We start from the raw sequence: 27,998 nt of genomic DNA on the forward strand, positions 1-27,998 counted from the left end.
CGGCACATTTCACCTGGAGCACATTGACGAAGAACCTAGCTGCCCCGTCGTCGAGATAAGTGAGGGAAGCCGAGCAGGTCGGACGTGCACTCGCCGAGAAGGGGTCACGGTAATCCCTATAACACCCTTGTTGCTTGCCGTAGCGGACGGCAGGGCCGGCGCCACTGCTGTCACGGAACGGGAATCAGGCGAGGTGGTGGCTCATTCCCAAAATAATCACTCATGACCGCAACATCTGGATCGCCATCTGCCCGCAGTGCGGGCATGATGTATCCACGAACGATCAAGTTTAAGTAAGTGCTGTGTATTTTCATGTTAATAGTTTTCAAATTTAAACTGTGTTTAGAAGCAGACAATGCTTTTTCGCATCTGTCCTTAAGTTTGGTGATTAGGACTCTTTCGATTTTCTAACTCTCTCTGGGGAGAATTGCGGTCTTGAGCTTGGTGGACGGGGGCTAGAGGCGGTGGAGTTCACAGTTTTTAAGTTTATGCTCCGAGAATGTTTTTTTTGCTCAGTACTGTAAACAGTGTTTTAAACAGGTTAACAGTGACATTGCTACATAGTACTGTTTGTACAATTCATTTTTATTTCTCAAAATTTTGACATGCCAAGTTCTAATATGTGAGATCACAAATAACATCTGAGAATTATGGTTTGTATGAAACATGAAACTCCCCCACTGGGTTCTACTTAACAATTTAAATGAAATTCATGATTGGTTGGTTTAACTGTCCTTTATCACAATTCTATTCTGAAAACTGATAGGATCGGGATCAGTGCCTGGGTCTTTTCTGATTATGCTCAAACCACATTGCAAAAAAACCTCTAAAACATATTGGATCTCCATCATATTCTACCCACAACAGAGGAAAAATTGTGTGAATATATTCTCTGGATATATTTATCATAAACATATAATGTATTTTCAAGCATGAACATTAAGACAATACATTTTATAATCTCTCAGTTTAACTGCATATTAATAAAATAATTTAAAGATCAACTAATCTGAATAATAGTGCTTGAAGCAAGAGGTTCAGAAATGATGTGTTCTTTGCATTTGTTTTTTATGGTTAAAGGCCCTGTTTTCCACATGTCTCTATGATTGTTTTGAGCTCTTGCAGAGCTGTAAACATACCCACTCTCAGACCTTCTGACTGTCATAGTAGATATGCATGAGAATGTGCATCATTTATGGCCTCTCTGAAGTTTACTGAAAGTCTTTATTATTTCCCCTCACTGAAAATGATTTACATCTGGCCCCACGAATATGTTCGTGTAAAAAGGTCATACATGTATTCCAAAATGCACAGTGCCTGCATCATTGTAAGACATAAATTGTTCTATGTGTTATATTATTTACCAGGTTAAAAAAAACATGAGGCTGAATTGCTTGTAAATATTCTGCCACGCTGTTGTAAGCAGCCATGTAGGGAAAAACAGAAAGGAGAAAAGCACAAAGCGAGTAATAAAAAAGGAAGCATTGTGGGTGAGTTACAGAAGAGAGACACAGCATCAGAGTGTGTGTCTTTGTCCCCACACACCCTCTCTCACTCACATGGTGACAGCTGGCTTGCAGTAGGGTACTGTGGCCTTGCCAATGGAAGTCTTACACCATGGCATAGAATCACATCCCCAGTATTACTCAAGTGCAAGATACATACAAAACAAAAGTATAATATAAATTGTAGTCATAATTGGTGGAAGTAGTGGAAAGTTTTTATGGTACATAAAAATTGCACTGGTGCAATGTGATTAAGTTTCAGTATTAAAAATCAACAATTACAGTATTATGCATACAACACATTGATGTAGTATACTTTAACTACACAAAATTGCCACTTTTATTCAGCTTTTAATGCTTTAAATTTGCATTATTATGTGTTTTATATTTTTATTGCAGGTATAATTCATGAAACAACAACATTTTATTAATGAGAAAACGGGTACAACACATTATCCACATATAATACACAATGCTTAACATCATGCGCAGCACATCTGCAATGTATATAAAAGGCAAAATAATAACATTGTAAATCTGCTTTCTGTCATGAGCTATTGAATTAACAAATTACAAATTCAATGCATGCTATTTGTATGGCATCTGTGGAATTGCATCACACAATTGAACACTGTAGGGCATTCAGGTGAATTCACACACATACTCCACCTCTGTACCATATCAAAACAAACGTTTTTCATCACACCAGCAGTGGGTAAAATGTTAGCATATTGTGTGCCTGGATTATAAAAGTGGATTTAGTAGAAAACTGTGAAATGGTACAGCTGCTAGCTCAAAGAACACACGCTCTACATACAAATCAAGAGCGGTCGTCAGTAACCATGGAAACAGGATTAGGCCCACCCTGGAAGGACAAAACCCAACGAAAAACATTTTAAATGATTTGGGGAATGCATTGGACAAACATACTTAACTTCCCATTGCATTCCCTTGTAAAACTGCTTGTTTGATTAATGCAACACCTCACACCAGAGTAGTCCATATGCTCGGATCAATGAAGTCTGCCCCACATTCAGACTGCACTACAAAGGCCATATCCTCCAAGTCTTACCGCTCTCTTGCCTTTAAATGCCTTAAAATGTGTTGGAAGATATCCAACTTATTTATTCATGAATATCCATAGGAACTGAACAAGAATTCCTATCTTAAAGAACTAGAGTTTAGCTGTGTTTTAACTGATTCAATTGCAGGGTTGTCACATATCCCCATTGAGCCTTAATGCATTTTATACTTCCTCAGAATTCATGTAAAGTAATGGCAAATAGAGCCTCTTTCTCTCCCCGAAATTTCAAATTCTCTCCCGGACTGCACCACACTGTCACAATACAGTCTGATAATCAGACTGACTGTAAAATACAATATATATATATATATATATATATATATATATATATATATATATATATATGTAGCGACTATACAGACTAAACAGGTTAACAAGGCATGACGTGAATTATGTATTGTGGGTAATGCAGTGTAATATGACAGTCCGGTAATGTGTGGAGTGACCTCTGGTGGATCACTCTGGCTGACGGGTGTAATAATAAGATTCTAGTTGATCATTGAGCATTAATAGGATATGTATGTCTTGATAAATGACAGCAGTCACCAAGTAAACTGGTCAAAAGCCATTGTAGGTGTGACCAGAAATCTAAAATCTCCAAAAAGTGTGTGCCCAGGATTCAGTTCACTTTTGATTATACATAGTGTAATTTTTATTTTAGTTTTTCAGTCACATATTAGTTTGATGAGATGTGTTTGACAAAAAATATGTAAGGTTCATCTTATGTTGATGCTGTGGTGCTTCTTAGTGATGTGTTCTTTGTTGTTTGTGCAAGGCTACATACAATCAAGTTTAGTTGAGGTTTGTTCTAGCCCGGAGTAGAATCTTAATGGCATATTTTACTTATTTCAGTAATATATGGCGATGAGGCATAATTCCAGAATTATAATAGAATGGTTCATTTGAGTGTTAAAATTTGAAAAGTGAACTGCTTTGAGATGTCAGGCGTGTTTATCTGTGTTACATTAAACAAGGCTCAAATGCAGATTTCCTGCTGCGTAATTGTTGCCCTTTCTGCCCGGCAGTGGGAGCTCACCAAATGTGCAAACAGTAATGCCCCGATTTAGGCAGATAAGACAGTCATTTCAGAGATTCGTATGCCACCTCAACAGCATCCACAATCTCTCTGGATAGCCTTTGCTGACAGGGCAGAGCAGGTGTGGCGGCTGGTTGTTGTCTGCCAGAGGGAAAGCGAGCAGCAAGACAACCTGAACTCTGTATGGGGTTGACAGAACCTAACGACCACCTTGCTATCATTAGGACCGATTTCTAAACAGGATGGTTCCACCGAAGAGGCATGTCTGTCGACTCAAGCAGCTAGAAAAGATGACATCACAGAGCTTTCAGTACCAAGGAGAGATCCAAGAACGGGACTGAGCGTGCGTGTGGAGGATTTATTCTCCTCTCGCCTCTGAGAAACTTAACGACCAGATCGAGTTTCCTGACCGAATGGCGGCTACTGGGGCATGATTTGCATCTATATAGCCAGGGCTGTACGTTAACGTTTTTTGCATATAGCACCGGTGCTACAGAGTTTTTATGTTTTGTAGCACAGACCAAACAGTTGTAGCACAAGTGTATATCTGTTATCATCTTTTAAAAAAGTACAAGGTCATCACATAAATAGACAGGTAACTGAAAAAGGACATTTAGGTTATGCTATTAACTATGTTATTGCTTTTTACCAAATTAGTTTTTTTCCTATTTAATTTTTCTCAGTTCTCTATTTTAAATTCTTTACTATACAGTAGTAAATACATTTGTCCATAAATCTACTGTATACAATAGATTTATTGAATAGGACTAGGTGTTATAATCCTACTATTTCAGCACAGTTTAATTTCCTGAGGTTCTTTGTGTAGGCATCCTCTGTGTTAGGGGGAATATATGATTGAAGGAATACATAGCATAGTTACACTTACCTTTCCTTGCTATCAGAGTTGTGTGTTCGATTGCTTTTATCATCCATTAGCCTGGGTGAAAGATGCCTTTTGGTGAGGTGCTTCTGATAATGCCGTTTGTATGGTTCCCGAAAATGCAATACACTACTTTTGAATTCATTATTGAATTTTACAATTAATGCAATTAAAAGTGAATCGTTGCCCAGCACTAAACATTATACAAACACAATACATCATGTTGTCACAAATGTTATGGGGAAGAACCCACATACAGGTAGCATTTGCAGACAAAATACTTTTAATTAAACTAACAACAAAAACACCCACAATGGGGAAAACTTAACTCAGGCAGGATAAACAGCAAAAACAAAGACTTCGCACGATGGGGAAAAACAAAGAAGCAGGATAAACAATAAAAAACCTAAAAAAAAAAAAAAACGTAACATGACCAAAAACAAGAAAATCCATCTGCACTCTAAGACAGGGCCACCAACACACCAACAGGGATATCACAGCAAACACAATGGCATTAATTAGGTGAAACTAAATAAGGATATTCAACGCAAGGCAGGTGTGGGGAATGAAACACTAATGGAAGCTTACAGGGAAGCGAGAGAGGCTAAAAGACATTCCATAATTATTTTGTCTTGTGCTGTAATTTTTGGTCATGGGTTCGATCCCAGGGACTGCACATACTTACTGTACGTTTACAAGATAACAAAAACGGAAACGTTATTCCTTTGTGTTTTTGAAAAGTTTCATGTACACATGACAGGATTATCAAAACGATCTGCATTTACATGGATCTGGGAAACCTAATAAAAAACGATGTATTATGCATGTCAGGCCAGTGGATGGTGCTGTTGTGCTATAAAAAAACCCTACGTGATTGTGCACATCCACATCCACCATTTGAATCTAAAAAGTGCCTTTAATACATTTTGTCGGCGTGTTTGTATGTTTATAAACATAAACTATTTCAAGACTGCAGCGGCAAGGGTGGTCTTCAATGAACCAAAGAGAGCACAAGTCACTCCTCTCTTTAAGTTTCAGCCACTGGTTCGCCACCCCCTTATCTTTGTCCGCTAATGCAGATTTATGTACCGAGCAGAACCATACATTCTGTGAACGAAACGACGTCTTGTGGTGCCATCCCAAAAAGGTAAAAATTGTAAAACCAATCGCTCCCAAGTACCTTCTCTGGATCGGTTCCAAATTTGTGGAATGATCTGCCCGCTGCTACAAGATCAGCAGATTCTGTAGCCATCTTTAAGAATCAACTGAAAACACATTTCTTCTGCCAGCACTTGACGGATCAGTTCTGACTGCTAGCTCTTTTCAATTCTTTCCTAAAAAACAACGTAGCTCTGTATAATGTGGTAAGCTATATGAGACCTTATTGTGACCTTATATATGAGTAGGATTGGAGTCCGGAGGTGGCAGATGGTCGACGACTGACCAAGGTGGAGCCGTAGAGACCAGGGAGCCTGGTTGAGCTGGTGGGATGACGGGCCACAGTGGAGATGAGGGAGCAGGGGCCAAGGTGGAGTCGATGGTTCAAAGGGTCGAGGTGGACCTCTGGGTCTTGGAGACGGAGACATGGGATCCTCAACCCCCAAGGTAGCAGGCAGCTGAAGATGCCAAAGTTCATCCGACCCAACTGTACTGGAATGCTGAGGGTGAGCTGAGGTGTCCTCGTGTGCCAGCAGACCCATGGCTAATAGACTGGCTAGCATAGACAGAGGAGTGAGTGGGAGGCTGGGCGGGACCCTTCTAGACGTTGGAGATGAGGTGCTGGCTGATGAAGGAGAGCTAGGTGGGACCAACGGGAAAGGAAGACCCCAGAAATCCTCATTTGTAACAGTCCAATAAGCCAGAGGCCAGATGCAGCTTACACTCAGCGGCGGGAGTGTGGGTGGGACTTCCCTCTGAGCCCTTGATCTTCACGAGGACTCCCACAGTGACAAACAGTGTTGCCGGCTCATGCAGCTCACAGACGCGTCTTGAGGCAATGATAGGCTTTGTCGCTCATGTGCGAGAGCTAGTTGATCTGACTGTAAAATACATAGCTTAAACTATACCAGACCACCAAATAAGGAACAACACAGGGCTTAAATACACACTGGCAAATGTAATCAAGGAGAACAGAAACAGATGTGAACTAATTAATAACTATGGAAACAAATGAGGGAACGCAGAACTAAACCAAGATAAAAGTCAATGTCCAAGTCTCTAGTGTGGTCCTCCGCGGGGCCGCTTACCCTTCTGGATGACCACGAGGGCAATGGCTGGATCCATTTTCGCTGAATCATTCTGTTACGAACAGGGAAATAGGAAGTCGATCCAAGTGCAGTAAACCCTTTAATAAAGTCCACAAAATCACACTCCTTTTCAGTAAGTGGTGGGAATGCACATTTTAAGTTGGTTTGCCAACCAGCATTAAACCCTAGAAGAAGAAGGAGTCCTTACAAAATGGGCAGAAACACTGAGCAACATGGCGCCATCAGGTGGAGAGTAAAGAGTAAGGCGCCAGCAACAGGGAGTAACAGATTCTCTGACTCTCATAATCTGCAAAAGCATCATAAACTACAGTTACGCTCATACATTTCATACCCCTTGCCAAATATGGAAAATTTGAATATTTTTTATTATTCAAATTATTGAGTTTTATTTAGTTTACACATACTCCACAAACTGCCAAATTAAAAACCATTGACTGTTTTTAAAGTTGCTTGTGAGTTTCTTGTTTAAGTATTTTTTAAGGTAATTGTGACTTGTCTAACACTTCTGACTTTTTCCTTACAATTGTGAGTTTATAACTCACTATTCTGACTTCTTATCTTAGAACTGTGAGACATACACTTCCAACTATGGACTATAATGTCCAAATGAGGGAAAACTGTAAAACGGATGTTGTTTAAAATCATAGGACAATAGAGTAGTAAAATCTTCACTCAAGTAAAAGTACAAGTAACTAGAGAAATTGTTACTCAAGTAAAAGTCACTATTTAAAAAAATACTAATAAAAAAAGTATGCAATAAAAAAACTTCTCAAGTAGCTAGTTATCATGGTGACTTTTTTCATCTGATTATATACTATTCATAAAATTACTATTAATACCAATATGTTTAAATCAATATATTAATATAATATTTTAATCAATATTGTTTTATTATTATTAACATTATATATATATAGGATACACTAGACACAGAAGAGAAAATAATTTCTGTGAATTCATCAAGTCCCAATGTCAATGTTGCCTGCACAACTTATTTGGAATAATACTAAATCATAAACTAAAATAGGCATACAGCCCAAACACAGGTAATCAGTCCAAGCAGGGCAAACAAATCCAAATTGCACAGGCAAAAACAGGATAATCCGAATAACAAGGCAAGACACAGAACTCTAGTGCACTCTTATATAAAATACAAACTGATTTTAGACAAAACCTATGTTTTCTCATGTTGTGTTGTGTGTGTTCGGAAAAGCTCTTACTTGTAAAGTAAACATACTGTAAACAGTGAACCTCACGCCTATCAACATGGTTTCTTTCTTCTGTTCTTCAAATGTATATATCTGCAAACTCATGTCTCTGTGACTCACACGTCGCTCTTTGTGTTCTGCGTGTTCTTAAGTTTCCCGCTACGAGGAGGGAGTTATCGGCCGCTTCAGATGATTCAGATTGTGCTGCAAACTGAACAAATTATTTGAACTGAATCGTGAACCTATTCAGATGGTTTTGTTCATTGTTCAATTAATGCTTCAAAAGAATCATTCACTCGGGAAGAAATATACTAAAGTAAAAGAACCCACTTTTAAATTTACTTTAAAAGTACCTATTTTCCAAAATCTTAATTCAGTTCAATCTTATTTATATAGCGCTTTTCACGATGTGCATTGTTCTGAAGCAGCTTTACAGGAGAAAATAAGTAAAACACAAAGTCGAGTCCCTCTATACACAACGGACTGAAAAGCGAGCAAAGAAAATCATCTCCGACCCCTCACATCTGAACCACCTCTTTCAGCTCATTCCCCCAGAGAGGCGCTACAGGTCCCTCACTACCAAGACCAAACGCTTTATAAACAGCTTTTCCCCCATAGCTATCAGGACTCTGAACTACTCTCTTTAGTTTAGTTGTCCTCTCATGGTCATTTACTTACTGTATCTTGTATTGTTACATGTTGTGAAGTGTATTGTCTATTGTTGTTTGTAAAGTATGATGATGTAGAGCTGAAACATACTGTATTGAAAACAAATTCCACCGGCACTGCCGTGTGGCTAAATAAACAATCAATCAATCAATAAAAGAGAGAAAAAAGAGAGCGTGATGGGATGTAATGTGATAGAAGCTCTGTTATGTAGGTAGGGGCTAAACTTTGTAAGGATTTCTAAGTAATTCAAATAACTTTAAAGTCAATACGATACTTAATGGTTAGCCAGTGAAGGGTTGATAACATTGGGGTTGTGTGATCGTATTTTCTGGATCTGATTAGAACTCTGGCAGCTGCATTCTGAACTAACTGTATTTTGTTTATTGATGATGCAGGACAACCACAAAGTAGCGCATTACAGTAGTCAAGTCTTGAGGTCACAAATGCATGAATAAGCTTCTTTGCGTCAGCAACACATAGAATATTTCATAATTTGGCAACATTTCTAAGGCGGAAGAAGGCTGTTTTTGTGACATTTGAGATGTGATTTCCTGATAACATGTTGCTGTCTTATATAACCCCTAGTTCTTTAACTGTATTTGTTGGAGTAACAGTGCAGCCATCAATTAGCAGGTTATATTCCGAAATATTCTGCTTACGTGTCTTTGGTCCGATAAATAATATTTCTGTTTTTTTAGAATTTAAAAGAAGAAAATTACAAGTCATCCAATCAAAAAGCTTTCTCAATTAAATGTAACAAAGTAAATGTAGCACATCACCACCCACCTCTGGACGATAGGGGTGCTGCAGCACCCTCAGCGCCCCTAGTTCCTGCGGCTATGTCTGTATGACAGATTTATGTGACAGGTGCTATAAGGGTTTTTTTCACCTTCTCGTATTTTACTGCTGCTGCTCTTTTTCATTTTCCCAGCCAAATGTGTTGCAATTTTAATGAGCCCCTCGAACATAATACAGCATCACTCTGCAGCGTGTTTATTTGTTTTTAAATGCAAGCGGAATAATTCAGACACAGTGTGGTGTCATTTGCCTTACGAATTAGCATTTTATCTTTGATAACTGTCAAGAGCTTTGAATAGCCATCTAAGTTCAGAAATATATTTAAAAAGGTACTTTATTTACCTGCAACTCCCTTCACGCGCACTCTCAACTCATCCTTATTCTGATGTTACAGTCTATGATGTACCTGTTTCTTAGGATGATGTTGCAGTAAATACAGCTGCTTCTTGATTGGACATTTGTCTACTTTGTAGATTTTGAGCTTATTGCACTGCAGGGGACCTCCAATGAGTCTGCGCGGACGTGCGCAACTTAGAGAGAGTATTGGTCATAACTGCAGTAATTAAGTATTGAATTAAAATCAGGATGCAGGACTGATGAAGACTCACTGTATATGTGACCCTGGACAACAAAACCAGACTTATGGGTAAATTTTTCGAAATTGAGATTTTTACATCAACTAAAAGCTGAATAGTTAAGCTTTTTATTGATATATGCGTTGTTAAGATGGGACAATATCTGGGGGAGATACAAGAGTGTAAAACTCTGGAAGTAAAGGGTGCAAAAAATTGTATATTGAGAAAATCGTTGTTAATCCGAGGCACTGTAGCAGGCCATCCACTCACAAAAATAATGTTTTTATATATTTGGGGTTGAAAATTTACTAAATATCTTTATGGAACATGATCTTTACTTAATATCCTAATGATTTTTGGCATAAAAGAAAAATCTATAATTTTGACCCACACAATGTTTTTTTGGCTTTCACTAAAAATGTTCCTGTGCTACTTAAGACTGGTTTTGTGATCCAGGGTCACATATGTTTATTTTAGGACAAACTGTGTAACATTACAAAACACACAGACACACTCGCTCGGGCTGGCATACACAGAACTGAGAACTTCATACCATGAATATCTGTCAATCCAGGGTAGTCTAGAGTTATATATAAAATATAAATCCTTTCAAAACACTTTTATCCCTATGGCTACTCGATTGATCGGACCTGTCATGCCATTAGACTGCTTTTTTAGATGCCTACAGCCATCTACATTATTGATCATGGTGTATATGTGTGTAGTTGGCAGTTTTTCGGTAATCATAGCTAAATAAAAGCTGTACATATGACATGTAAGTCATATTGTTATGAGCATGAGTTTTGGTGAAATCAATGTTTGTGGGTTTGTGTGAGCAAGAATTTTTATGATTAATAATATTAAATAAAACATGCAGTTTTCTCATAATTATTTTTGTTTGCTGATGTTCAATCTACATGCAAACTACTGCTTTAGTAGTAGAGAGTGGTCCTTTTAGTGATCCTTTTTGCATTTCACATTGTTACCTGGCTTCTTAAGTGTTTCACAACAATCCTTTAAAAACATTCATTTTTTGATTTGTCAAAATCAACCTATGTTTTTCTTAATGCAATAGCCTATATTAGCACTTTATATAATATACTTTATTACATTTGTACAAAATAAATATATGAAATTTATATAGAGATTTAGAAAAATTTAACTGTTGCTACAGGTAACATCAACATTTTTTATCTCCCTCTCTCGCTCCTTCCTTTTAATGCACTGACCTTGGGCCCTTCCCCGCTCGGCAGACTCTACCTTCAGCAACAAATATGTGTATGAGGGAAGGCACGTCTCATAGACTTATAATGTGTGTGTGTTAAAGAGGGATCACTGAAGTGTGCAGCACTTAAATTGCCTGTTTATTTCCAGCCATATCATCATTTCCTATGGGAAGTAATAGCTGTTGGTGTGTGCAATGGGGTGTGTGTGGGGGGTTCTTTTTGGAGAGTGGATATTTGAGGGGGTTTAATTAGAGTGTTTTTTACAGTGTGTGTTGGCAAGATGTAGAAAATGGAGTTCTGTACCTCTACATAGTAACACATACACAATATTATATAAATATATGTGAATGTACATTGCCTGTGTTTGTGCATGCTTCTTTTACATTTAGCATTAACATACAACCTGTATCCAGATGTTGTACACATTGATCAGTCAAGTGTAAACCACTTGGCACTTCAGGAGGTAATCGAGGATTCATTGATTACATGTGATTGTAAGTTGGTCTTAGTGACTTAGGAGTCCTCTTCACTACTCCTAAAAATTCACAGATTTAGGTGTGAAACGAGTTGTGAAATATTTAGTCGGTCTTGGTGCTTGGGGCTTAAGCATGCAGAGACAGCGTGCATGGATCTGACTGTAGTGAGGCAGGCGGGATGAGAGCCGGGATTCGAGGCCGGTGCGTGAGTGATAACGAGCGTCAGCTGTACGCGCACCGGTCTCAAATCAAGGAAGAGATTGGGAGCATAAGAGGACCATCGTCCCAACTGGTGTTGAAAGCTTACACTGCCGCGGGTTAAGCAGCATGCATTCTTCATGCCATCGCCACTGATTTCGCTCTCCAGGCGACTAAGGTGACGACACACGCAATGTCCAATCTGGTGGTCCACAGATGAACAGATGCGCGACGTCGAAAAAGTTTGCAAGGGGGGCTGTTTTGGTGACACCATCCAGGACTTTTCTCAACAGCTGTCCTTTCTTCAAGGGAGACTAGAAGGCAATATCTCGCCATCCACCCTTAAAGTGTACTTTATGTTGCTGCCATTGCTGCACATCACGACAGGGTTGCAGGTAAGTATCTGGGACAGCACGACCTGGTCATCAGATTCATCAGGGGCACGAGGAGGTAAAATCATCCCAACCACACTCTGTACCCTCTTGGGACCTTGCTTGCCTCTATCAAGAGGGTAGGGGATCTACAGGCACTCTCTGTGTCCAACAAGTGTCTAGAGTTTTACAGTGGCACATTACTGCAGAGCAATCAGGGGTAAGGTGCCTTGCTCAAGGGCACTTCAGTCATGACCTGCTGGCACTGAGATTCAAACTGGAAACCTTCTGATCACAAGCCCAATGCTCTTACCACTAGGCCACAGCCAAAGTTCCATCCCTTCCGGTGGTGAACTTGCAGGCGCTCCCCTTTGAGGAGGAAGATCCAGACCTGCTATGTTGTGTCCAGTACGCTCACTGCGCTTTTTACTTGGACCACACACAGAGCTTCAGAAGCTCTGAGCAACTCTTTGTTTGTTTCTTAGGACAGCAGAAAGGGATGGCTGTCTCCAAACAGAGATTGGCTCACTGGATCAGGGATGCCATCACTTCGGCACCCTGGATCATGGATGCCATCCCTTTGGCATACCAGTCTCAGGATCTCCTGTGCAGTGAGAGCTCACTCCACCCTGGGTGTAGCCTCCTCGTGGGCACTGGCGCAGGTCGCCTCTCAGGCAAAAATATGCAGAGCTGCGCGGTTTACAAGCTATGTGTGGAACCGGTTTCCGACCATGTTTTGCTGTGTACCAACAGGTTGGACCAGCGAGTGGTTTGGTGTATGCCTGCTAAAGCGCCTTCTCCCTTCTTTAGGTGAGTCAGGGCATTCTATCCATCACTAAGCATCTTTTCTGGTTACGAGCCAAGCGGAGCGGCTCATATACCAAAGCTTGGTAGAGGCGAGTTTCCCTTTCAAGGTGAACCTGTTTAATTGAGCTGATGCTCCACACGTAATGACTCGCCCATTGAGTCTTCCCGTCTGATGTATTCCTTACACTTGGTTCCCTGCTGGTGAATCTGTGGCCTCCCCACAGTGGACTCCAACGGTCAGTGCACCTCAGTTGGGATCGTTCCCCATTCTCCCATGAATTCTTCCCATTTGACAAGACTGTGTGTGTATTTCCACATGTCACCCCCCGCTGTAGGATGTGGCCTCCGTAGCGCATGCTCCCCTCTCGAGGTTCCTGTGCTCCCCAGTGTTCCTCATGGTGCCATGCCGTTGGTAAGAGCACTCACCCTGCTGGCTAACCTTTTTTACTGGAAGATCATGATTGGCAGCAGTACATCCATGACTCGCCTAGGCCGGTCAGGGTTCCTCCGCCCAGAAGGTGAATGAATGGTTCATACCATTTGCCAATTTCATTGGCCTTTTAAAGGTACAATCAGAGTTGATAGGTTCTCAAGTTCAAACCCCATCTGTCGGTTCGACACAATGTCTCATTCCCTCCATCAGGGAACGGAGGTTACTAAATTGCCTACACTAGGACTGACACTCCCATTATTCTTAAGGGTTTCTCTTAAATCTGGAAGTTAGGAGCTACTTTTAGCCTTAAGATGTTTTGTGAGTACAGGCCATTGGCCCGTATGTATAAAACGTCTTAGAAATGCTCTTAACACAGTGTCTACCCGGGCATGACCGGCACGATGCAACATGACAAACGGCTTGTTTATAATGGGTTTGTCATGTCACCACGCATCCGGTGTGGACAAAATGTCAAATTAAAATGGTTACTAATGCATTCTATTGACTTTTGTCGTGTGTCATCCAGTGTAGACACGGTGTAAGAGTAGTCTTAATGTTTGACGTAAGTGTAAAAAATGTCTTCGTTTTACAAACTATGCTTATTACAAACAGGTGTGCTGAAACAGGACTGGAGCTGCAGTCTGCAGGATGGTAGCTCTCCAGGAGCAGGGCCTGGAGATTCCTAGACTACAATTATCAAAACATGGCCCCTGTGACACATGTCAGTAAACATCAAGTCATCAAGCTTAATATTCAGAAATTGCAATTTTAATTTGCTGTAATTTAATTACTAAGTTTTTTGTTAAAGTTTAATTGAATAAGTTAAAGTAACATAAAAACATATGTCAAGTCAAGTCAGCTTTATTTAAATGGCGCTTTTTACAATTTTCATTGTTACAAAGCAGCTGTACAAGAAAACATTGACTATAAGCAAAACATGTTATGCAAGTCAAAACACAGGTGAAATATCAGACAGACTATACATTCATGCAGTGTTGACTGAATAAAACTCTAAAATTCTAGCAGCCCCCGGCCAAGCAAACAGTGCAAAACAGTATCCAAACGGTTGCGAGGAACCCAAAACTCCATTGGAGGAGAAACAAACCTCAGAGGGAAACCAGGCCTGACCAGGGGATTCCAGTTCCCCTCTGGCAAAAGCTGCAGCCTCTGCACAAGCTCGAAAGTGCTTGCACAACAAGGCAAAATAAAAAAAAAGAATTCGATTTAAGATTATCATCAATAATTTTGTAGAGTCGCAACGTCCTTTGTCCAGCTCGATCATCACTGCATTTGTCAGGTCTGGGCATGGACTGCGTCCTGCCCACTCTGGTAACCTTGGTCAGCGTCCTGCCTGCTCTAGTAACCTTGGCACAATGAGACAAGACTGGCTGAGAGTAGAGTACTGTTCTGCACTCTTTGATGCAACAAATGCATCAGTTGTTATTGGAAGTGTTCCTGGTTCCCATTGATCTAACTAGTGCAGCCTAAATCTTCGGAATATATATATTATGAAAATGTAGTGTTTGCAGGATTAAAAAGATGCATCTTTAGTCTAGATTTAAACTGACAGTGTGTGTCTGCCTCCCGGACAGTGCAGGGAAGACTGTTCCAAAGTTTAGGCGCTAGATAGGAAAAGGATCTGCCGCCTGCACTTGATTTTGAAATTCTAGGTATGACCAACTGACCGGACGCCTGAGAGCGTAGTGCACGTTATGGACTGTAAAACGAGAGAAGTTCACTCAAATAGTGAGGAGCTAAACCATGCAGGGCTTTATAGGCAATAAGCATGATTTTTTTGTTAATTTCCTTTTTTACAGGGTATCCACAGAGGCCGTGTATAGTCTATGGGACACATATATTAAACACATATAAATATTTGTTTTCATTGTTGTTCTCTGTACCAAACTGGATTCATAAGAGTATTCATAAGCTTAAGCAATAAACAGTAAATGGCATCAGCTTCACTTCATCCGTTAAAAACACATGGATCAATCAGAACTTAGAAGTGTAACAGAGGTCTGCTAGTGGATGAGCAAACGTCAATCTTTGTTAGAAATAACAATTCCAACCCAATTGCCAAAACATACTATAATGACACTAGCTCATGTAGCAAATCTAAATATGCCAGTCCCTTGCCTAAAATACATACTTTATTATTTTAAGGGACTTAAGCAAATTACTGAAGATATCTGCCAATCTGATACCATGAAGACAAATACACCTGCTTACAGGCTGCCTACACTCTTAAAAAGGATGTGTTAATATCAACACATTATGTGTTATTTTTCATTTGAAATCAATGATAGGGAAAACCCAATTTATGTTAAGCAACAAAGTCTGTTGTCCCAAGAAATAACACATTGTCTTGTCCTTAACTGAAAACGTGTTGTTTTAGCACAATCATGGAGTGTACCAGTGTACCTCCCTCACGAAAAACGTGCTTACTTTTAGGTAGACAAAATCCAGGCACAGACAGCTTTAACAACAAAAACAATGTATTTATTGACAGGGCAAGCCCACAGCCAAAAACAAGGTGGAAATCAGAAAGACCTGTGAGAGAATAAAACCACCATGAACTAATCACAAGGACGGGGTAAATATCACAAGAAAGTGCCTTTGGTGTCCTCATCAGAATCTTCATGAACATAATGCAGAATAATGACATTTGAGGTTTTAATATAAATGTCCAAATACACACACACAAACTCTTGAAATGTTTTTTTCCTAACTTTATGCCAATTTCTTTGATTCGATTTGTGTGATTTTTGCATGTCCCACGCACTGTTCGGCTAACTGTATTCAGTGTAATAAGTGAATCATTTACATCAAATAAAATTTTCCTTAAAATGCTGTTCACCCTGTTATTAAGGGGCGAATGCTCTTTTAAGAAACCAACTAATACTCAGTGAAATCCCTCCCTCCATTTAGCATTTACTGAGTGGAGGTGACATTAGCTGCACATTTCCCAATTTTCATCATATGTGACCCTGGATAACAAAACCAGTCTAATGGGCCAATTTTTTTTCAATTGAGATTTTTACATCATTTGAAAGCTGAATAATTAAGATTTCTATTGATATGCGTGTTGATAGGATAGGAAAATATCTGGCAGTGCGAGTACACAGTGCGAGTACACAGTGCGAGTACACAGTGCGAGTACACAGTGCGAGTACACAGTGCGAGTACACAGTGCGAGTACACAGTGCGAGTACACAGTGCGAGTACACAGTGCGAGTACACAGTGCGAGTACACAGTGCGAGTACACAGTGCGAGTACACAGTGCGAGTACACAGTGCGAGGAACCTGGCCACAAGCAAGCCAACAAGTACAACAAACGAGCACAAGACAATAGACAAGAGAGCTTTAAGTAGGGAGACTAACAAAGGAGTTAACAATGGGCATGTGGAAAGCAATACTAGGAACGAGAGGGGCGGGACCAATGACGAGACTGGTGAGACCGCATATTATGTCTTGATTGATAATATGTTTCTCTCCACACAAAATATACTTGCGGTATACTTGCACTGTATACTTGCTTTACATGACAGCAATCTACCCACAAAAACACATTTTTATATGTATAATTTACAAAATATCTTTATTGAACATCATATTTAATTAATATCCTAATGACTTTGGAATTAAAGGAAAATCGATAATATTGACCCATACAATGTATTTTTGCTTTTACTAAAAATGTTCCCATTCTACTTAAGACTGATTTTGTGATCCAGGGTCACATATTGTGTTTGTAGTTGGATGATGTAAAGCTTAACATGTCCACCTTGTCATTGTGAAATATTAGTGGAATGGGTTCCAACTAGTGATGCACCTAAATAATGCACATTTAGGACATGTTAGGATAAATTATGTGTGGTATCTTTGACCTGAAACATTCTGGGGACACCTATGACTTATGTTACGTTCTATGTAGTAGCCAATAGGACCCCTTAAATTAGTAGTTGGCAGTAATGTGTTTGCCCCAATATTCATTTAAACTGTCGTGTTATATTAGCTTGCATAACAAAAACACGATACACACCACAATTCTGTTGCAAGTCCTAGTAAACCACTTTGCTGTCGGCTACATAAAGGGAGGTTGTTTATTCACATATTCATATTAAATTAGGGCCATATAGTTTACCCACCGCAGTCTCAAAAATTATGTTGATAAAACTGAATAACGGTAACGTAAAACACCTTTGTTTGGAAGTATTTCATGGTTATTTGCACCATGATGAACATGCGACGAGTATGCTTGCAACAATTATGAGCTTAATCACATTATTTTGAAAGTAATCCATTAACACAAGGTGATGCAGTGAATAATCATTAAAATGTTCTTTAGATGCAAACCTTAAAGTAATGAGTAGAAATATACAGGGAATGGTGGATTCTTTTTTGATGAAACAGAAAGGGTTGCAGGAAAACGGTGAGATAAATTGCGTCTCAGTAACCAGCTTGCTTCACATGCAGGGCACGTTCAGAGAAGGAGAGAAGTAGATGACAGGGTTAGTGAGAAAGACAGAAAAACACGGGGATGGGATTGGATTGTAATTGTTGGGTCTTGAATTAAGCATACTGCCATTTTCCAAAAAATTATGAACTTAACACAAATGCACACACCTTACTGACTCAGCCGGAGGGAAACAATTTGATCAGCAACCTTGTGTAAGCCTCACCCACAAATCTATGGTCAAGAGACAATAGCAGACTGCAACTGCAAATGAGATGCATAAAATTAACCCTAAACGGTTTTGTGCAGGAGATAATGATGCAATCGACAGCCAAATGTCTAATTTCACCTGGACTGCTGAGAGAGCATTTATTCAAAAAGAGAATAGTTATAGAACTAAATACTCTTACATTAAATGTGACAGTACCAAAAAGTTTTTTTTGTTATTTATATAAATAAGACATCAAAGCGCTATCAAAAATCGTACTGTTTGGTGAAGCTAATCTTATTCCACAAATTTGCCATTGCAATTAAGTAAAGCAAGATGACTAGTATGCGTGCTCTGAGCTGAGTACTGTTGCTCAAACTCCGAGCAGTCCTGGGGAGAGGGCTCCTAGCTCATATTTATGCCCGAACCCAGAGCGCTCCCCACATAGAAAACATGCAGACTCAGGGTGGTGGGGGTATGCTGAAAACATTTGAGCGAGCAAAGGTAAGATTCTATTTCTAGAAGTAAGATTCTAGAAGTCTATTTATAGAAGCTTTCGCTCATGCTGATAGTATAGGTGACGTAATTACTGATGACGTAGGCTTATTGGTCGGATAGATTATTTTCCCATGCTCCTCCCGAACTTTGTTAATAAAACAATTTCTTACTCCCTTAATCACGTTATTTGAACATTTGCAAATCGCATCTAGTCGTCTAAGCATCCGTTTAAAGCCAGCTGTTTTATGCAGCGGTTCGTCATAGGATGCACCAAAAGTTTGGCAACCGAAAAGAAAGGTAATATCCAAGAACAAGAAACAGGAGCAAGATCAGACATGGAAAGGCAAAAACAGATCAAAACACAACTCAAACACATACAATTACTGACCAAGGCAAAACACTGTATATACACACACATAAAATAACAAGACAAAGGTGAATGCAATGATGGTAGATCCGGGCAAAGGAACAGTGCACATGTGTACACATTCATTTAGGTGGGTAAATATTGACTGCAGTCGTATGCAAAAGTTTGTAAATATTGACTACAGTCGTATGCAAAAGTCGTATGCAGTCGTATACAGTCGTATGCTCTCTGAGGCTGCATAATAACAAGCCTTTTCTTTATAAGATCAAGATTGCAGTGATATACCATTCAGTTTCTAGAGAAAGCGGCATAGTGCAATGTTTTTCAGACATACATTTTAGTGTAGCAGTACTGAGTTAAAATAAAGTCAAATATGAAAAATATGATTTTAAAGGGGTGGTGCCACAGTGTGTTATGATTTCTGACTTCCTTAAAATGTTAAACGTGCTGGCTTCTCATTCTTGACATGGTCAACTTGTCAAGAAAAAGCACAGCCACGCATCAACCAGTGAGAGCAAGATGAAAAAGCGCGTCCACGCGTCAACCGAGGAGAGCGTGAGAAGGAGCACGCGCACACGTCAACCAGCTGGAGCATGTCAGAGAGAGCACTGCGTAAACTAAGTTCAGCTTTGTTTGTACATTGCAGGTGAGGAATGAAGAATGTTCACTTTTGAAACTGAAAGGTGCTGGGGAATAGATAGGGCTTAACTAATGACACACTAGGTGAGAACAATGAGTTCTAACAATGGATAATTAATGGACGATGGGCGGTACACACACACACAGACAGTGAGCACGTGGAGCTGTCAACACAACTCCATACGCCCAGGACAGTCACACGCACACAACAGTAGGGACGAGACCCAACAATTCACAGCCTGTGTTCCACTTTCAAACCACAATAGACGACTTCCTGATGATCGTAGCTAATGGCTGTAAATAAGAAAGTTTTCTGACTGGATGAGAATAATATATGTACCGAGTTTGGTGACTATGAAAAGTGAACATTTTGTCAAAAGGTGGCGTTATAGACTGCCTGGTCCATGCCCATTTATGAGCTTTTGCCAGTATCTAACTATCATCAGTGCTGATGTGTGTGTAAATTTTCATTAAAATTTTCAAATCAAGTTAAAATAAGTGGCTGATTTTAAAGCATTTAAATAATTACACACTTCCGGCAGCCGGTTGGTGGCACTAATAGTCACATATACTGTATGTGCAAACCGATAAAAGCATATGCAGCTATTTTTTCCAGGGGGTGCTGTAGAGCCCCGTGCCACGCCTGGGTTCCAGCCTCATCAGAATCCTAATTGCCGCAGATTCCAACGTGTGTGCCAATTTTCAAGAGTTCTTTATTATGTTAAGGGCCCCAACATGCCCTGAATGATTGAAGTAGAATAAGAATCCTTAAGGGAACAAGAGGGCCCTGCGCCATTCGGGTTTGGGCCCTAATAATTAGTAATGCACTAAAATGAAAATTGTGGGCCAATACCGAAAAGTACTTTAAAACAATTTAAAATGTTTTTTATTTATATTTTAATTACACACAAACATTTATAGAACATATTTAAAAACAATACAAAATCATGCATTTTTCCTTGGTCATTGCAACACAATCAAAACTTATTTACCATTCGTCTAAATATTGTAGTTTTAGAATTATTCTGGAATTATTATACGCATAACAGTAATCAAGTTATGTTCAAACTCAGCAGCTCTTGCTAAAACAATAAGTTTATATATGGTGCACAATCGTTTTAATGAAAACAAAATGCCGAACACAGAGGGGCAGTGCGTCTGTTCATGTAAACTGGCTTAAATTGAGCTTCAGTGATATCAGCACCTGCCGATTGATGGTCCACGTGAGCTACATCAGCAGTTACTGGCGGATGGTTCCGCTGATCATTCATATATGAAGAGTTTGTTGCGTTTAAAGGTCAGCTTTAAAACACATACGAGTCAAGCTTGATCTCCAATAATAAAGAAACAAACCGGTCACACACAGTCACGTATCACACAGAGCTTTCTTGTTATTTTCTGTCCACTGATTTTGAGCTGTTGTCGTTATATTTATTATTTTCAACCTTTGTTATGGTGCACTTTCATGATTGTCCTGTGGGCCGCTCTCTGCTGGTGGAGGTGCACCATGAACATGGTATTGGGCTGCATGCTAGGGCCAGTATGCCATCATCAACTTGTGTCCACAGATGACCCCTAGGTAGGCTGGGGGCGGGTCATGCAGCCTAGGGCGTCAGAGGATGCTGGTACAGTTACTGAATGAAACAGCAAGTCAATGTGCTAGAGCTGAAGGCGGTCCATCTTTCACTTCAGCATTTCTGGTCCAACTTCAGAAGCATCATATACTAGTCCAGAAAGACAGAACTGTAGCATCTTCATATATCAACAGACATGGGACCTCGGGTCTCCTGTACTGTGTCAACAAGTGCACAACCTCTGGATATGAGCTCAAAAGCACTTTTTGTCACTAAGGGCAGTACATGTGCCTGGGTTGATGAATGTTGCAGCAGACCGGTTGTCCAGAGGCATACCGAACCCAGGAGAGTGGAGGCTCCACCCCGAGGTGGTAAAGGAGATCTGGCACAGGTTCGACCCAGTATTAGCGGACCTGTTCGCCTCCAAGGAATCGATGCACTGTTCCCTAGTCTTCTCCTTGGGGAGGGACTTGGAACAGATGTCTTCAGAGAATGAAGGGGGATATGGTGAATCTAATTAAGGTGGTTCTAAATTGTTCACATGGTATGCTTCTCGGAAATTTCACCCCTCCTTCACGAGAAATCATGGGAACTCCTAGTCAGGAGGGAACTACTATCCCAAGCACAGGGTCCTTAGGGGACTTCAACAAGCCCCCATGTAGGTTCATGCCAGAAGATGCAGGGGTTAAATTAAAGTTTTTTTTTGCCTAAAGTGTTGTCTGACCTTCACCTCAGACAGTCGGTTGAACTTGAAAAAGTCCCTAATTTGACCTGTGAGAGACTTGTCTATCTACAGCCGACAAAGGCATTTAGACAAACAGATCAGTTGTTTGTATATTTTAAACAAGTCAAGGCTTTCCCATTTGGTAGTAGAAACAAATCAGACGGCCTATAAAGAGAACTTTTATCAGGGTTAAGAGGCCACTCGACTCTAGGGGTCGCGATATCATAGGATTTATGGCATGAAGCCTCATTGAAGAATATTTGTGAGGCAGCCAGGTGGTCATCTCCCTCCACCTTTACAAGGTTTCATAGACTGAATGTGTCAGCCAGTCACTCTTTTGGGGACCTAGTGCTGGGTACACTAGAAGAATACAGAGAAGGATATGTCGCCTGAGTTAATCCCCCGGTCCAGATGGGGTTAACATTTTGGATCTCAACAAGCATATGACGCCTGGCCCAGGATTGTTAATACAGTAAATAAATATTGTATATACTGTAGTTTGTTTGTCACTGCACTGTCTCTTCGCGGGGTGTCTCACAGAGTTTCCCCTACAAATAGATATATGTAATGTTGTGCAGAGATAGTCTCGAAATGATAGAGAACGTTAGGTTAAGGTGTGACCTTGGTTCTCTGAGTGAAGAGACTATCTCTCAACCTTCCAAATATATAACATGTAGATGGTTATACACAAGCACATTAAAGGGGTTTGCCATCAAGCATTTTCTTTCTCAAAGCATTCTAATATTTTCCACCATGCTCTGCCATGCATATAATTAACTTGTTGTTTTTCTGTTTCTGCAGGGTGAAGGAAAACACAAGACCTGTCAGAATTTGGGGTCCATTTGAAAAAAAACATCACCTTGGTGTAATTGAGGTGTAAAGGAACGTGGATTTGAGGTGACCTTACTTGTTGCACGATGGCTCCTGAAGGCATAGGGGAGCTTCGAGACTTGTTCTTTTTACTGGTGCTGTGCCTGACACTTCTGGCTGAGCTTTTGGAGATGGCCACAGCTTCTTCACATGGATTGGATGGTCAGGGTGGCATAGAATGCCCTTCTGTGTGTCGCTGTGATGAAGACTTCATTTACTGCAATGACCGTGGACTAAGTGTAATCCCACCACTACCACCATCTGCAACTGTCCTATATTTTCAGAACAATCAAATTGATAATCCAGGACTCCCTAAATCCTTGGAACATCACACTAAAGTCAGTGTAATCTATCTCTATGATAACGAGTTGGATGACTTTCCAATGCAATTGCCACCTTCATTAAGAGAGCTTCACCTCCAGGACAACAACATTAGAGTGTTGCCACGGGCTGCACTTGCCAGACTTCCACTTCTTCAAAAGTTGCATCTGGACGATAACTCTGTTTCTACAGTTAGTATTGAGGACCAGGCTTTTGCAGACAACCCTCGATTACGTCTACTCTTCCTTTCCAGAAACCACCTTTCCAGCATCCCATCAGGTCTTCCTTCTGCTCTTGAGGAGCTTCGTTTAGATGACAACCGAATCTCCACCATTCCCACTCATGCCTTCCGTGGTTTGTCATCTTTACGCCGATTGGTTTTGGATGGTAATCTTTTAGCTAATCAGCGTATAGCTGATGATACATTCTCACGCCTGTCAAACTTAACAGAACTTTCCCTAGTGCGTAATTCTCTTCAGACACCCCCACTAAACCTGCCCAGTGCCCACTTGCAGAGACTGTCACTTCAGGACAACGCTATAATACACATGCCTCGAGGCTCGCTTGATGGTATGCGGCGACTACAGCGCCTAGATCTTTCTGGAAACAATCTGACAACTCTTCCCAGAGGCTTGTTCAGAGACATGGAGAGTCTGGGACAGCTACTTGTGCGAGGAAACCCTTGGCATTGTGGATGTAACTTGAGATGGCTGCATGACTGGCTAGAGGCAAAGGGGAACACAATTACAGTGAGAGGCTTTATTTGTCAAACACCAGAGAAAGTTCGAGACATGGCGCTAAGAGACCTCACAAATCAGATGGATGAATGTGAGTTAGCTGCTGCTGGAGGTGGTGGAGCAGGTGCAGGGAATGGTGCCAACAGAGTGAGTGGGGCAAGTTTTGGAACCATTTCTACCACTCTCCCCCCACCACAAGGGTCTCTATTTACTCTTCGGTCCAAACGTCCAGGCCTGGGTCTCCCAGAAACAGGGTTGGACTACACATTAAGTAGCAGTGGTGTGGGAAAGAACCTGGCCCTAAATGTGAAACCTTTGTCCCATGACAGCATCCGGGTTACTTGGAGTGTGGCGCAAACAACATCTTCCTTTCGATTAAGCTGGCTTCGCCTGGGAACCAGCTCTACCATGGGGTCTATCACAGAGACCTTGGTTAGAGGTGATCAGCGGGAGTATCTGCTAACCTCCCTAAAGCCTGCTTCCAGCTACATCATCTGCATGGTGCCTCTAGTGTCTTACAGTGGAAGCAGAAGTAGTTTGTCTTGGGGTGACACAGACTCAAATGAGGTTCCAGTTTGTGCCAGAACTGAAACATCTGATCCTAACCACTCGGATGATGATCAAGGTGAGGATCAAAGCTCAGTTCAAATTACTTCTATTCCACTTGTCGGAATTATTGGAGGTGCTACATCAATTGTTTCCCTGGCTCTAATCATTGCCATTTTTTGCTGGTATGGGCACCGTGCAGGGCGCCTCACTTCAAGAGACCACTACAGCCAAAGCAGCTCTCGCAAAAGCAAACACTTTGATGACTACATTGAGTCAGGCACCAAGAAAGATAATACAATTTTAGAGATCAGAGGTCCTGGATTTCAGATGACACCTATAGCAGCAAGACAGTCCCTTCAACCCAAACCTGTACAAGAGGATTACATCATACATACAATATTCCCTTCCAATGGCACAGGTCTATACAAGCCACCCATTAACATAAGCAATTCTGGTTATGGGATAAACCGTGGCTATAGAGAAGGTGGCATTCCAGATATAGATTACTCCTACACATGATACCCCTATAGCAACCCACAATTAGAAGTCATGTACTGCATAGATAGACATTTTTTTAATCAGCATGGGCACTGCAGAATTCCTTTGTGCCTTCTGGTCTCTATTGCAACATAGCCTGCTGATCACTGCTGACACTATAAAATTCATAATTGTTGCTGATGCTTATAGGAAACATCATTATAAGTGTGGTGCCAGAAGCCAGTGATGACATTTAAGGTGGTGATACCAAATGCTCTTTGACTTCTTGGTGTAATGATTAGTGTCCCTGAAATTGCTGTTTTGTCTGTGGCTGACACACCAAGGTCAATTCAAGGGCAGCAGACACCACACTTAGCTCACAGACTCTTTTTGTTGTAGAGCTCATTTCATAACCAGAAAGAATGGTGGTTTTCTCACAGAAAATAACCAACCTGGCATATTTTTTATATTTGTCTCCTATATGTTAAAATGTCCTTGATGATTTTAATGATGACGGCTTCTTTGGTATCAGAAATGGTATCAAGTCCAGTGTCAACCCAGATAGCTTCTCTTTTCTTACGAAACCGGTAATGGTTTTGGCAAGTGAAACTTTTGTGTAAGCTGGGTTGACACTGTTTTTGAAGACAGGCACTGCACAATACATGATTACTGCTATTACTAAATGTGGACTGTCTGGAACAGGCAAATCCTTCCAGAATCAACATTATGGTTTTAAATGTCTCAAAATCTACTTTTTATTTTATACACCTGAACGCTTCCTGATGCTTCGATGAAGACATTCAACAAGGATAAGGATGACTGGTGGATTGATGAAAGGTATAGATATATTAAATGGGATTGAAACTGTATACACACCTTGTGTAACACAAATAATTGTGGAAATTTTCAGGACTCTGTCCCATAGGTGTTTACTTTTGTTAGCTCCTTAAGCATTTTTGTTTAATTCTAGATACATCATACAGCCCTTTGGAAAATGATAATGTTATAATTAAAACAGCTGGGTTTCCTCTTTAACTAATGGTTTGAAAGGTTTTGAATGACAAACAAGTCAATTCTCTTAATAAAAAACACTTTTAAAATGCAAAAATGTATGTATAAAAAGGCCAATCTTGCTAATGGACCTACACTTAAGATAAGATATGGTTAATTTCTCCGCTACATTCTAACTACATCTATTGTTGTCTCCATGGCACTGTAAAGATGTGGCCTCAGTGCTAACCTCAGTAATTGTACTTCCACCTGAGAGGTAGAGGGTGGGTGAAAGAGGGAAACTGGAAATCTGAACCGTAAAACTGTGGACCATCACTGTGGGACATAAAGAGGGCTTTAGAATGTAGCATAATGTTGTAGGGTGCATATGATTTTCAAGATTTCGTCCTCCCTCATTTTCTTATGTGCACGTTAAATAGGTCTTTACCCCATTCATTTTAGGTAACCGCAGTATAAATTGATAATAAAAACACTTGTTAGACAATTAACATAGAAAGAAAGAGCCTGCGTGTTATATGTGTAAGATCCCTATGACATTTCGGTTTGCTTATTCTGTACGTGTTGTTTATACATTTGAGCAGGTTGTGAACATTATAAACAGCTAACACTGCCTTGTGTATTACAATGTACTGTTTGGCTATGTGCTTCACAAAAGGAGAAAAGGGAAGATGGATAGAATAGGACACTATAAGACTGCAAGAGCAGCGCCTCAATCATCTGTGCACCAAGCATTTTTAATCTTGCTGTCTTCTTTCCCTTTACTCAAAAAATTATTCCTAACTGCTCTTTCATGAATGGAAATTAATATTGCTCTTATTTCTGTTTAAATAGATTTTTGGTACACTTATGTTAAACACGTTTATTTATGTGTTATGTGTTTAATTCAATTTATTTTATTTTGTTATTTTAAGACAGATATTGTAAGTGCGGAATGAAAGATAGAGAATGAGTCATGCATTCTATAAACCAACAGCTCTTTATCTGGTTGGTTGTTTTCATATTATCTGTAACCCCAGTGCAACGGTTTTAAAGGAAGAATTCACCAAAAAATAAAGATATTGTCATGTTTTATTGATGACATACGTTGATATCATTCCAAAGCCAAATCACTTACTGAGTTATTTGAAATAATTTTTTATGCTGCTCTTTTCTACAACAGCATACAGTCAATGGGAATTATCAAAAGCACAATAACAGTATTCCCACTGTTGCCTCACAAGAAGGTTCCTGGTTTGAGTTGTGGCTATGCCAAGAAAGCATTTTGTGTGAAGTTTGCATGCTCTTCCTCTGTCAATTGAATTGTTTTTCCCAAAGACTTACGATTTCTTTAGGCCATCTATCCAGGGTGGGATTTACTCCATCTATCCTGCAATATAAGTTGGTTTAGACAATATATTATGCTTTGTGTGAAAAGCGCAAACCTTGCCTCTCAAATCATACCTCTCAAATGTATTTTTAGCTTTCAACGTGTGCAGGTGCATGGGTTTGACACCAGTCATACTACATGCCACTGAATCTTGTTTAATAGGGTTGAGTACATGACACTGAATTGTATTAATGAGCAAACTATTTCTTACAATCAATAATTTGAAACTTACAAGAGAATATGCATCACACTACAATTATTTTAAAATTTTATGGGGATTGTAACAGAGACCACACAGTTGTTACAATGGCATTTACACTATATTACATATTTTAAATCACTCTGCCGATGTTAATGGTGCCTTGCATTTAAGCATAATATAAAGATATAATTTCCTCAGCTTGCAGTGAAAATGTATTTCCTTACTTTCCACCTGAATCTTGAGATCCCCCTGTGATCTGGAGTTGTTGTTGCAAAACTTGTGACATAAATTAAACACGAATGCAAACCGTTATGCAAACTTACAATGTCTGCCAAATTTCAAAGGGAAAAACAAAGTCTATTTGCTATTGAATTACCTCTTTCTTACAAGTTACGACCCTGACATATTTAAATCACAATAGCATTTCCCCATATGGTATTTCACTTCCTCTGCGTCGTGTAGTAA

The 27,998-nt window shown here is 40.1% G+C and overlaps 1 protein-coding gene across 1 annotated transcript in view; it reads left to right on the forward strand.

Annotated features, from left to right (window-relative positions):
- The window catches only part of flrt1a (fibronectin leucine rich transmembrane protein 1a), a 36,313-nt gene extending 9,278 nt beyond the window's left edge, over window positions 1-27,035 (forward strand). Inside the window, exon 2 of the mRNA XM_079475975.1 lies at window positions 22,802-27,035. Within this exon, the coding sequence (XP_079332101.1) occupies window positions 22,918-24,996 (2,079 nt within the window). The 5' untranslated portion in view covers window positions 22,802-22,917 and the 3' untranslated portion in view covers window positions 24,997-27,035. The remainder of the gene's footprint in view (window positions 1-22,801) is intronic.
- The last annotated feature ends 963 nt before the right edge of the window (window positions 27,036-27,998 follow it).

Source organism: Barbatula barbatula (assembly GCF_947034865.1).
Source record: "Barbatula barbatula genome assembly, chromosome: 2".
Lineage (NCBI taxonomy): Eukaryota > Metazoa > Chordata > Actinopteri > Cypriniformes > Nemacheilidae > Barbatula > Barbatula barbatula.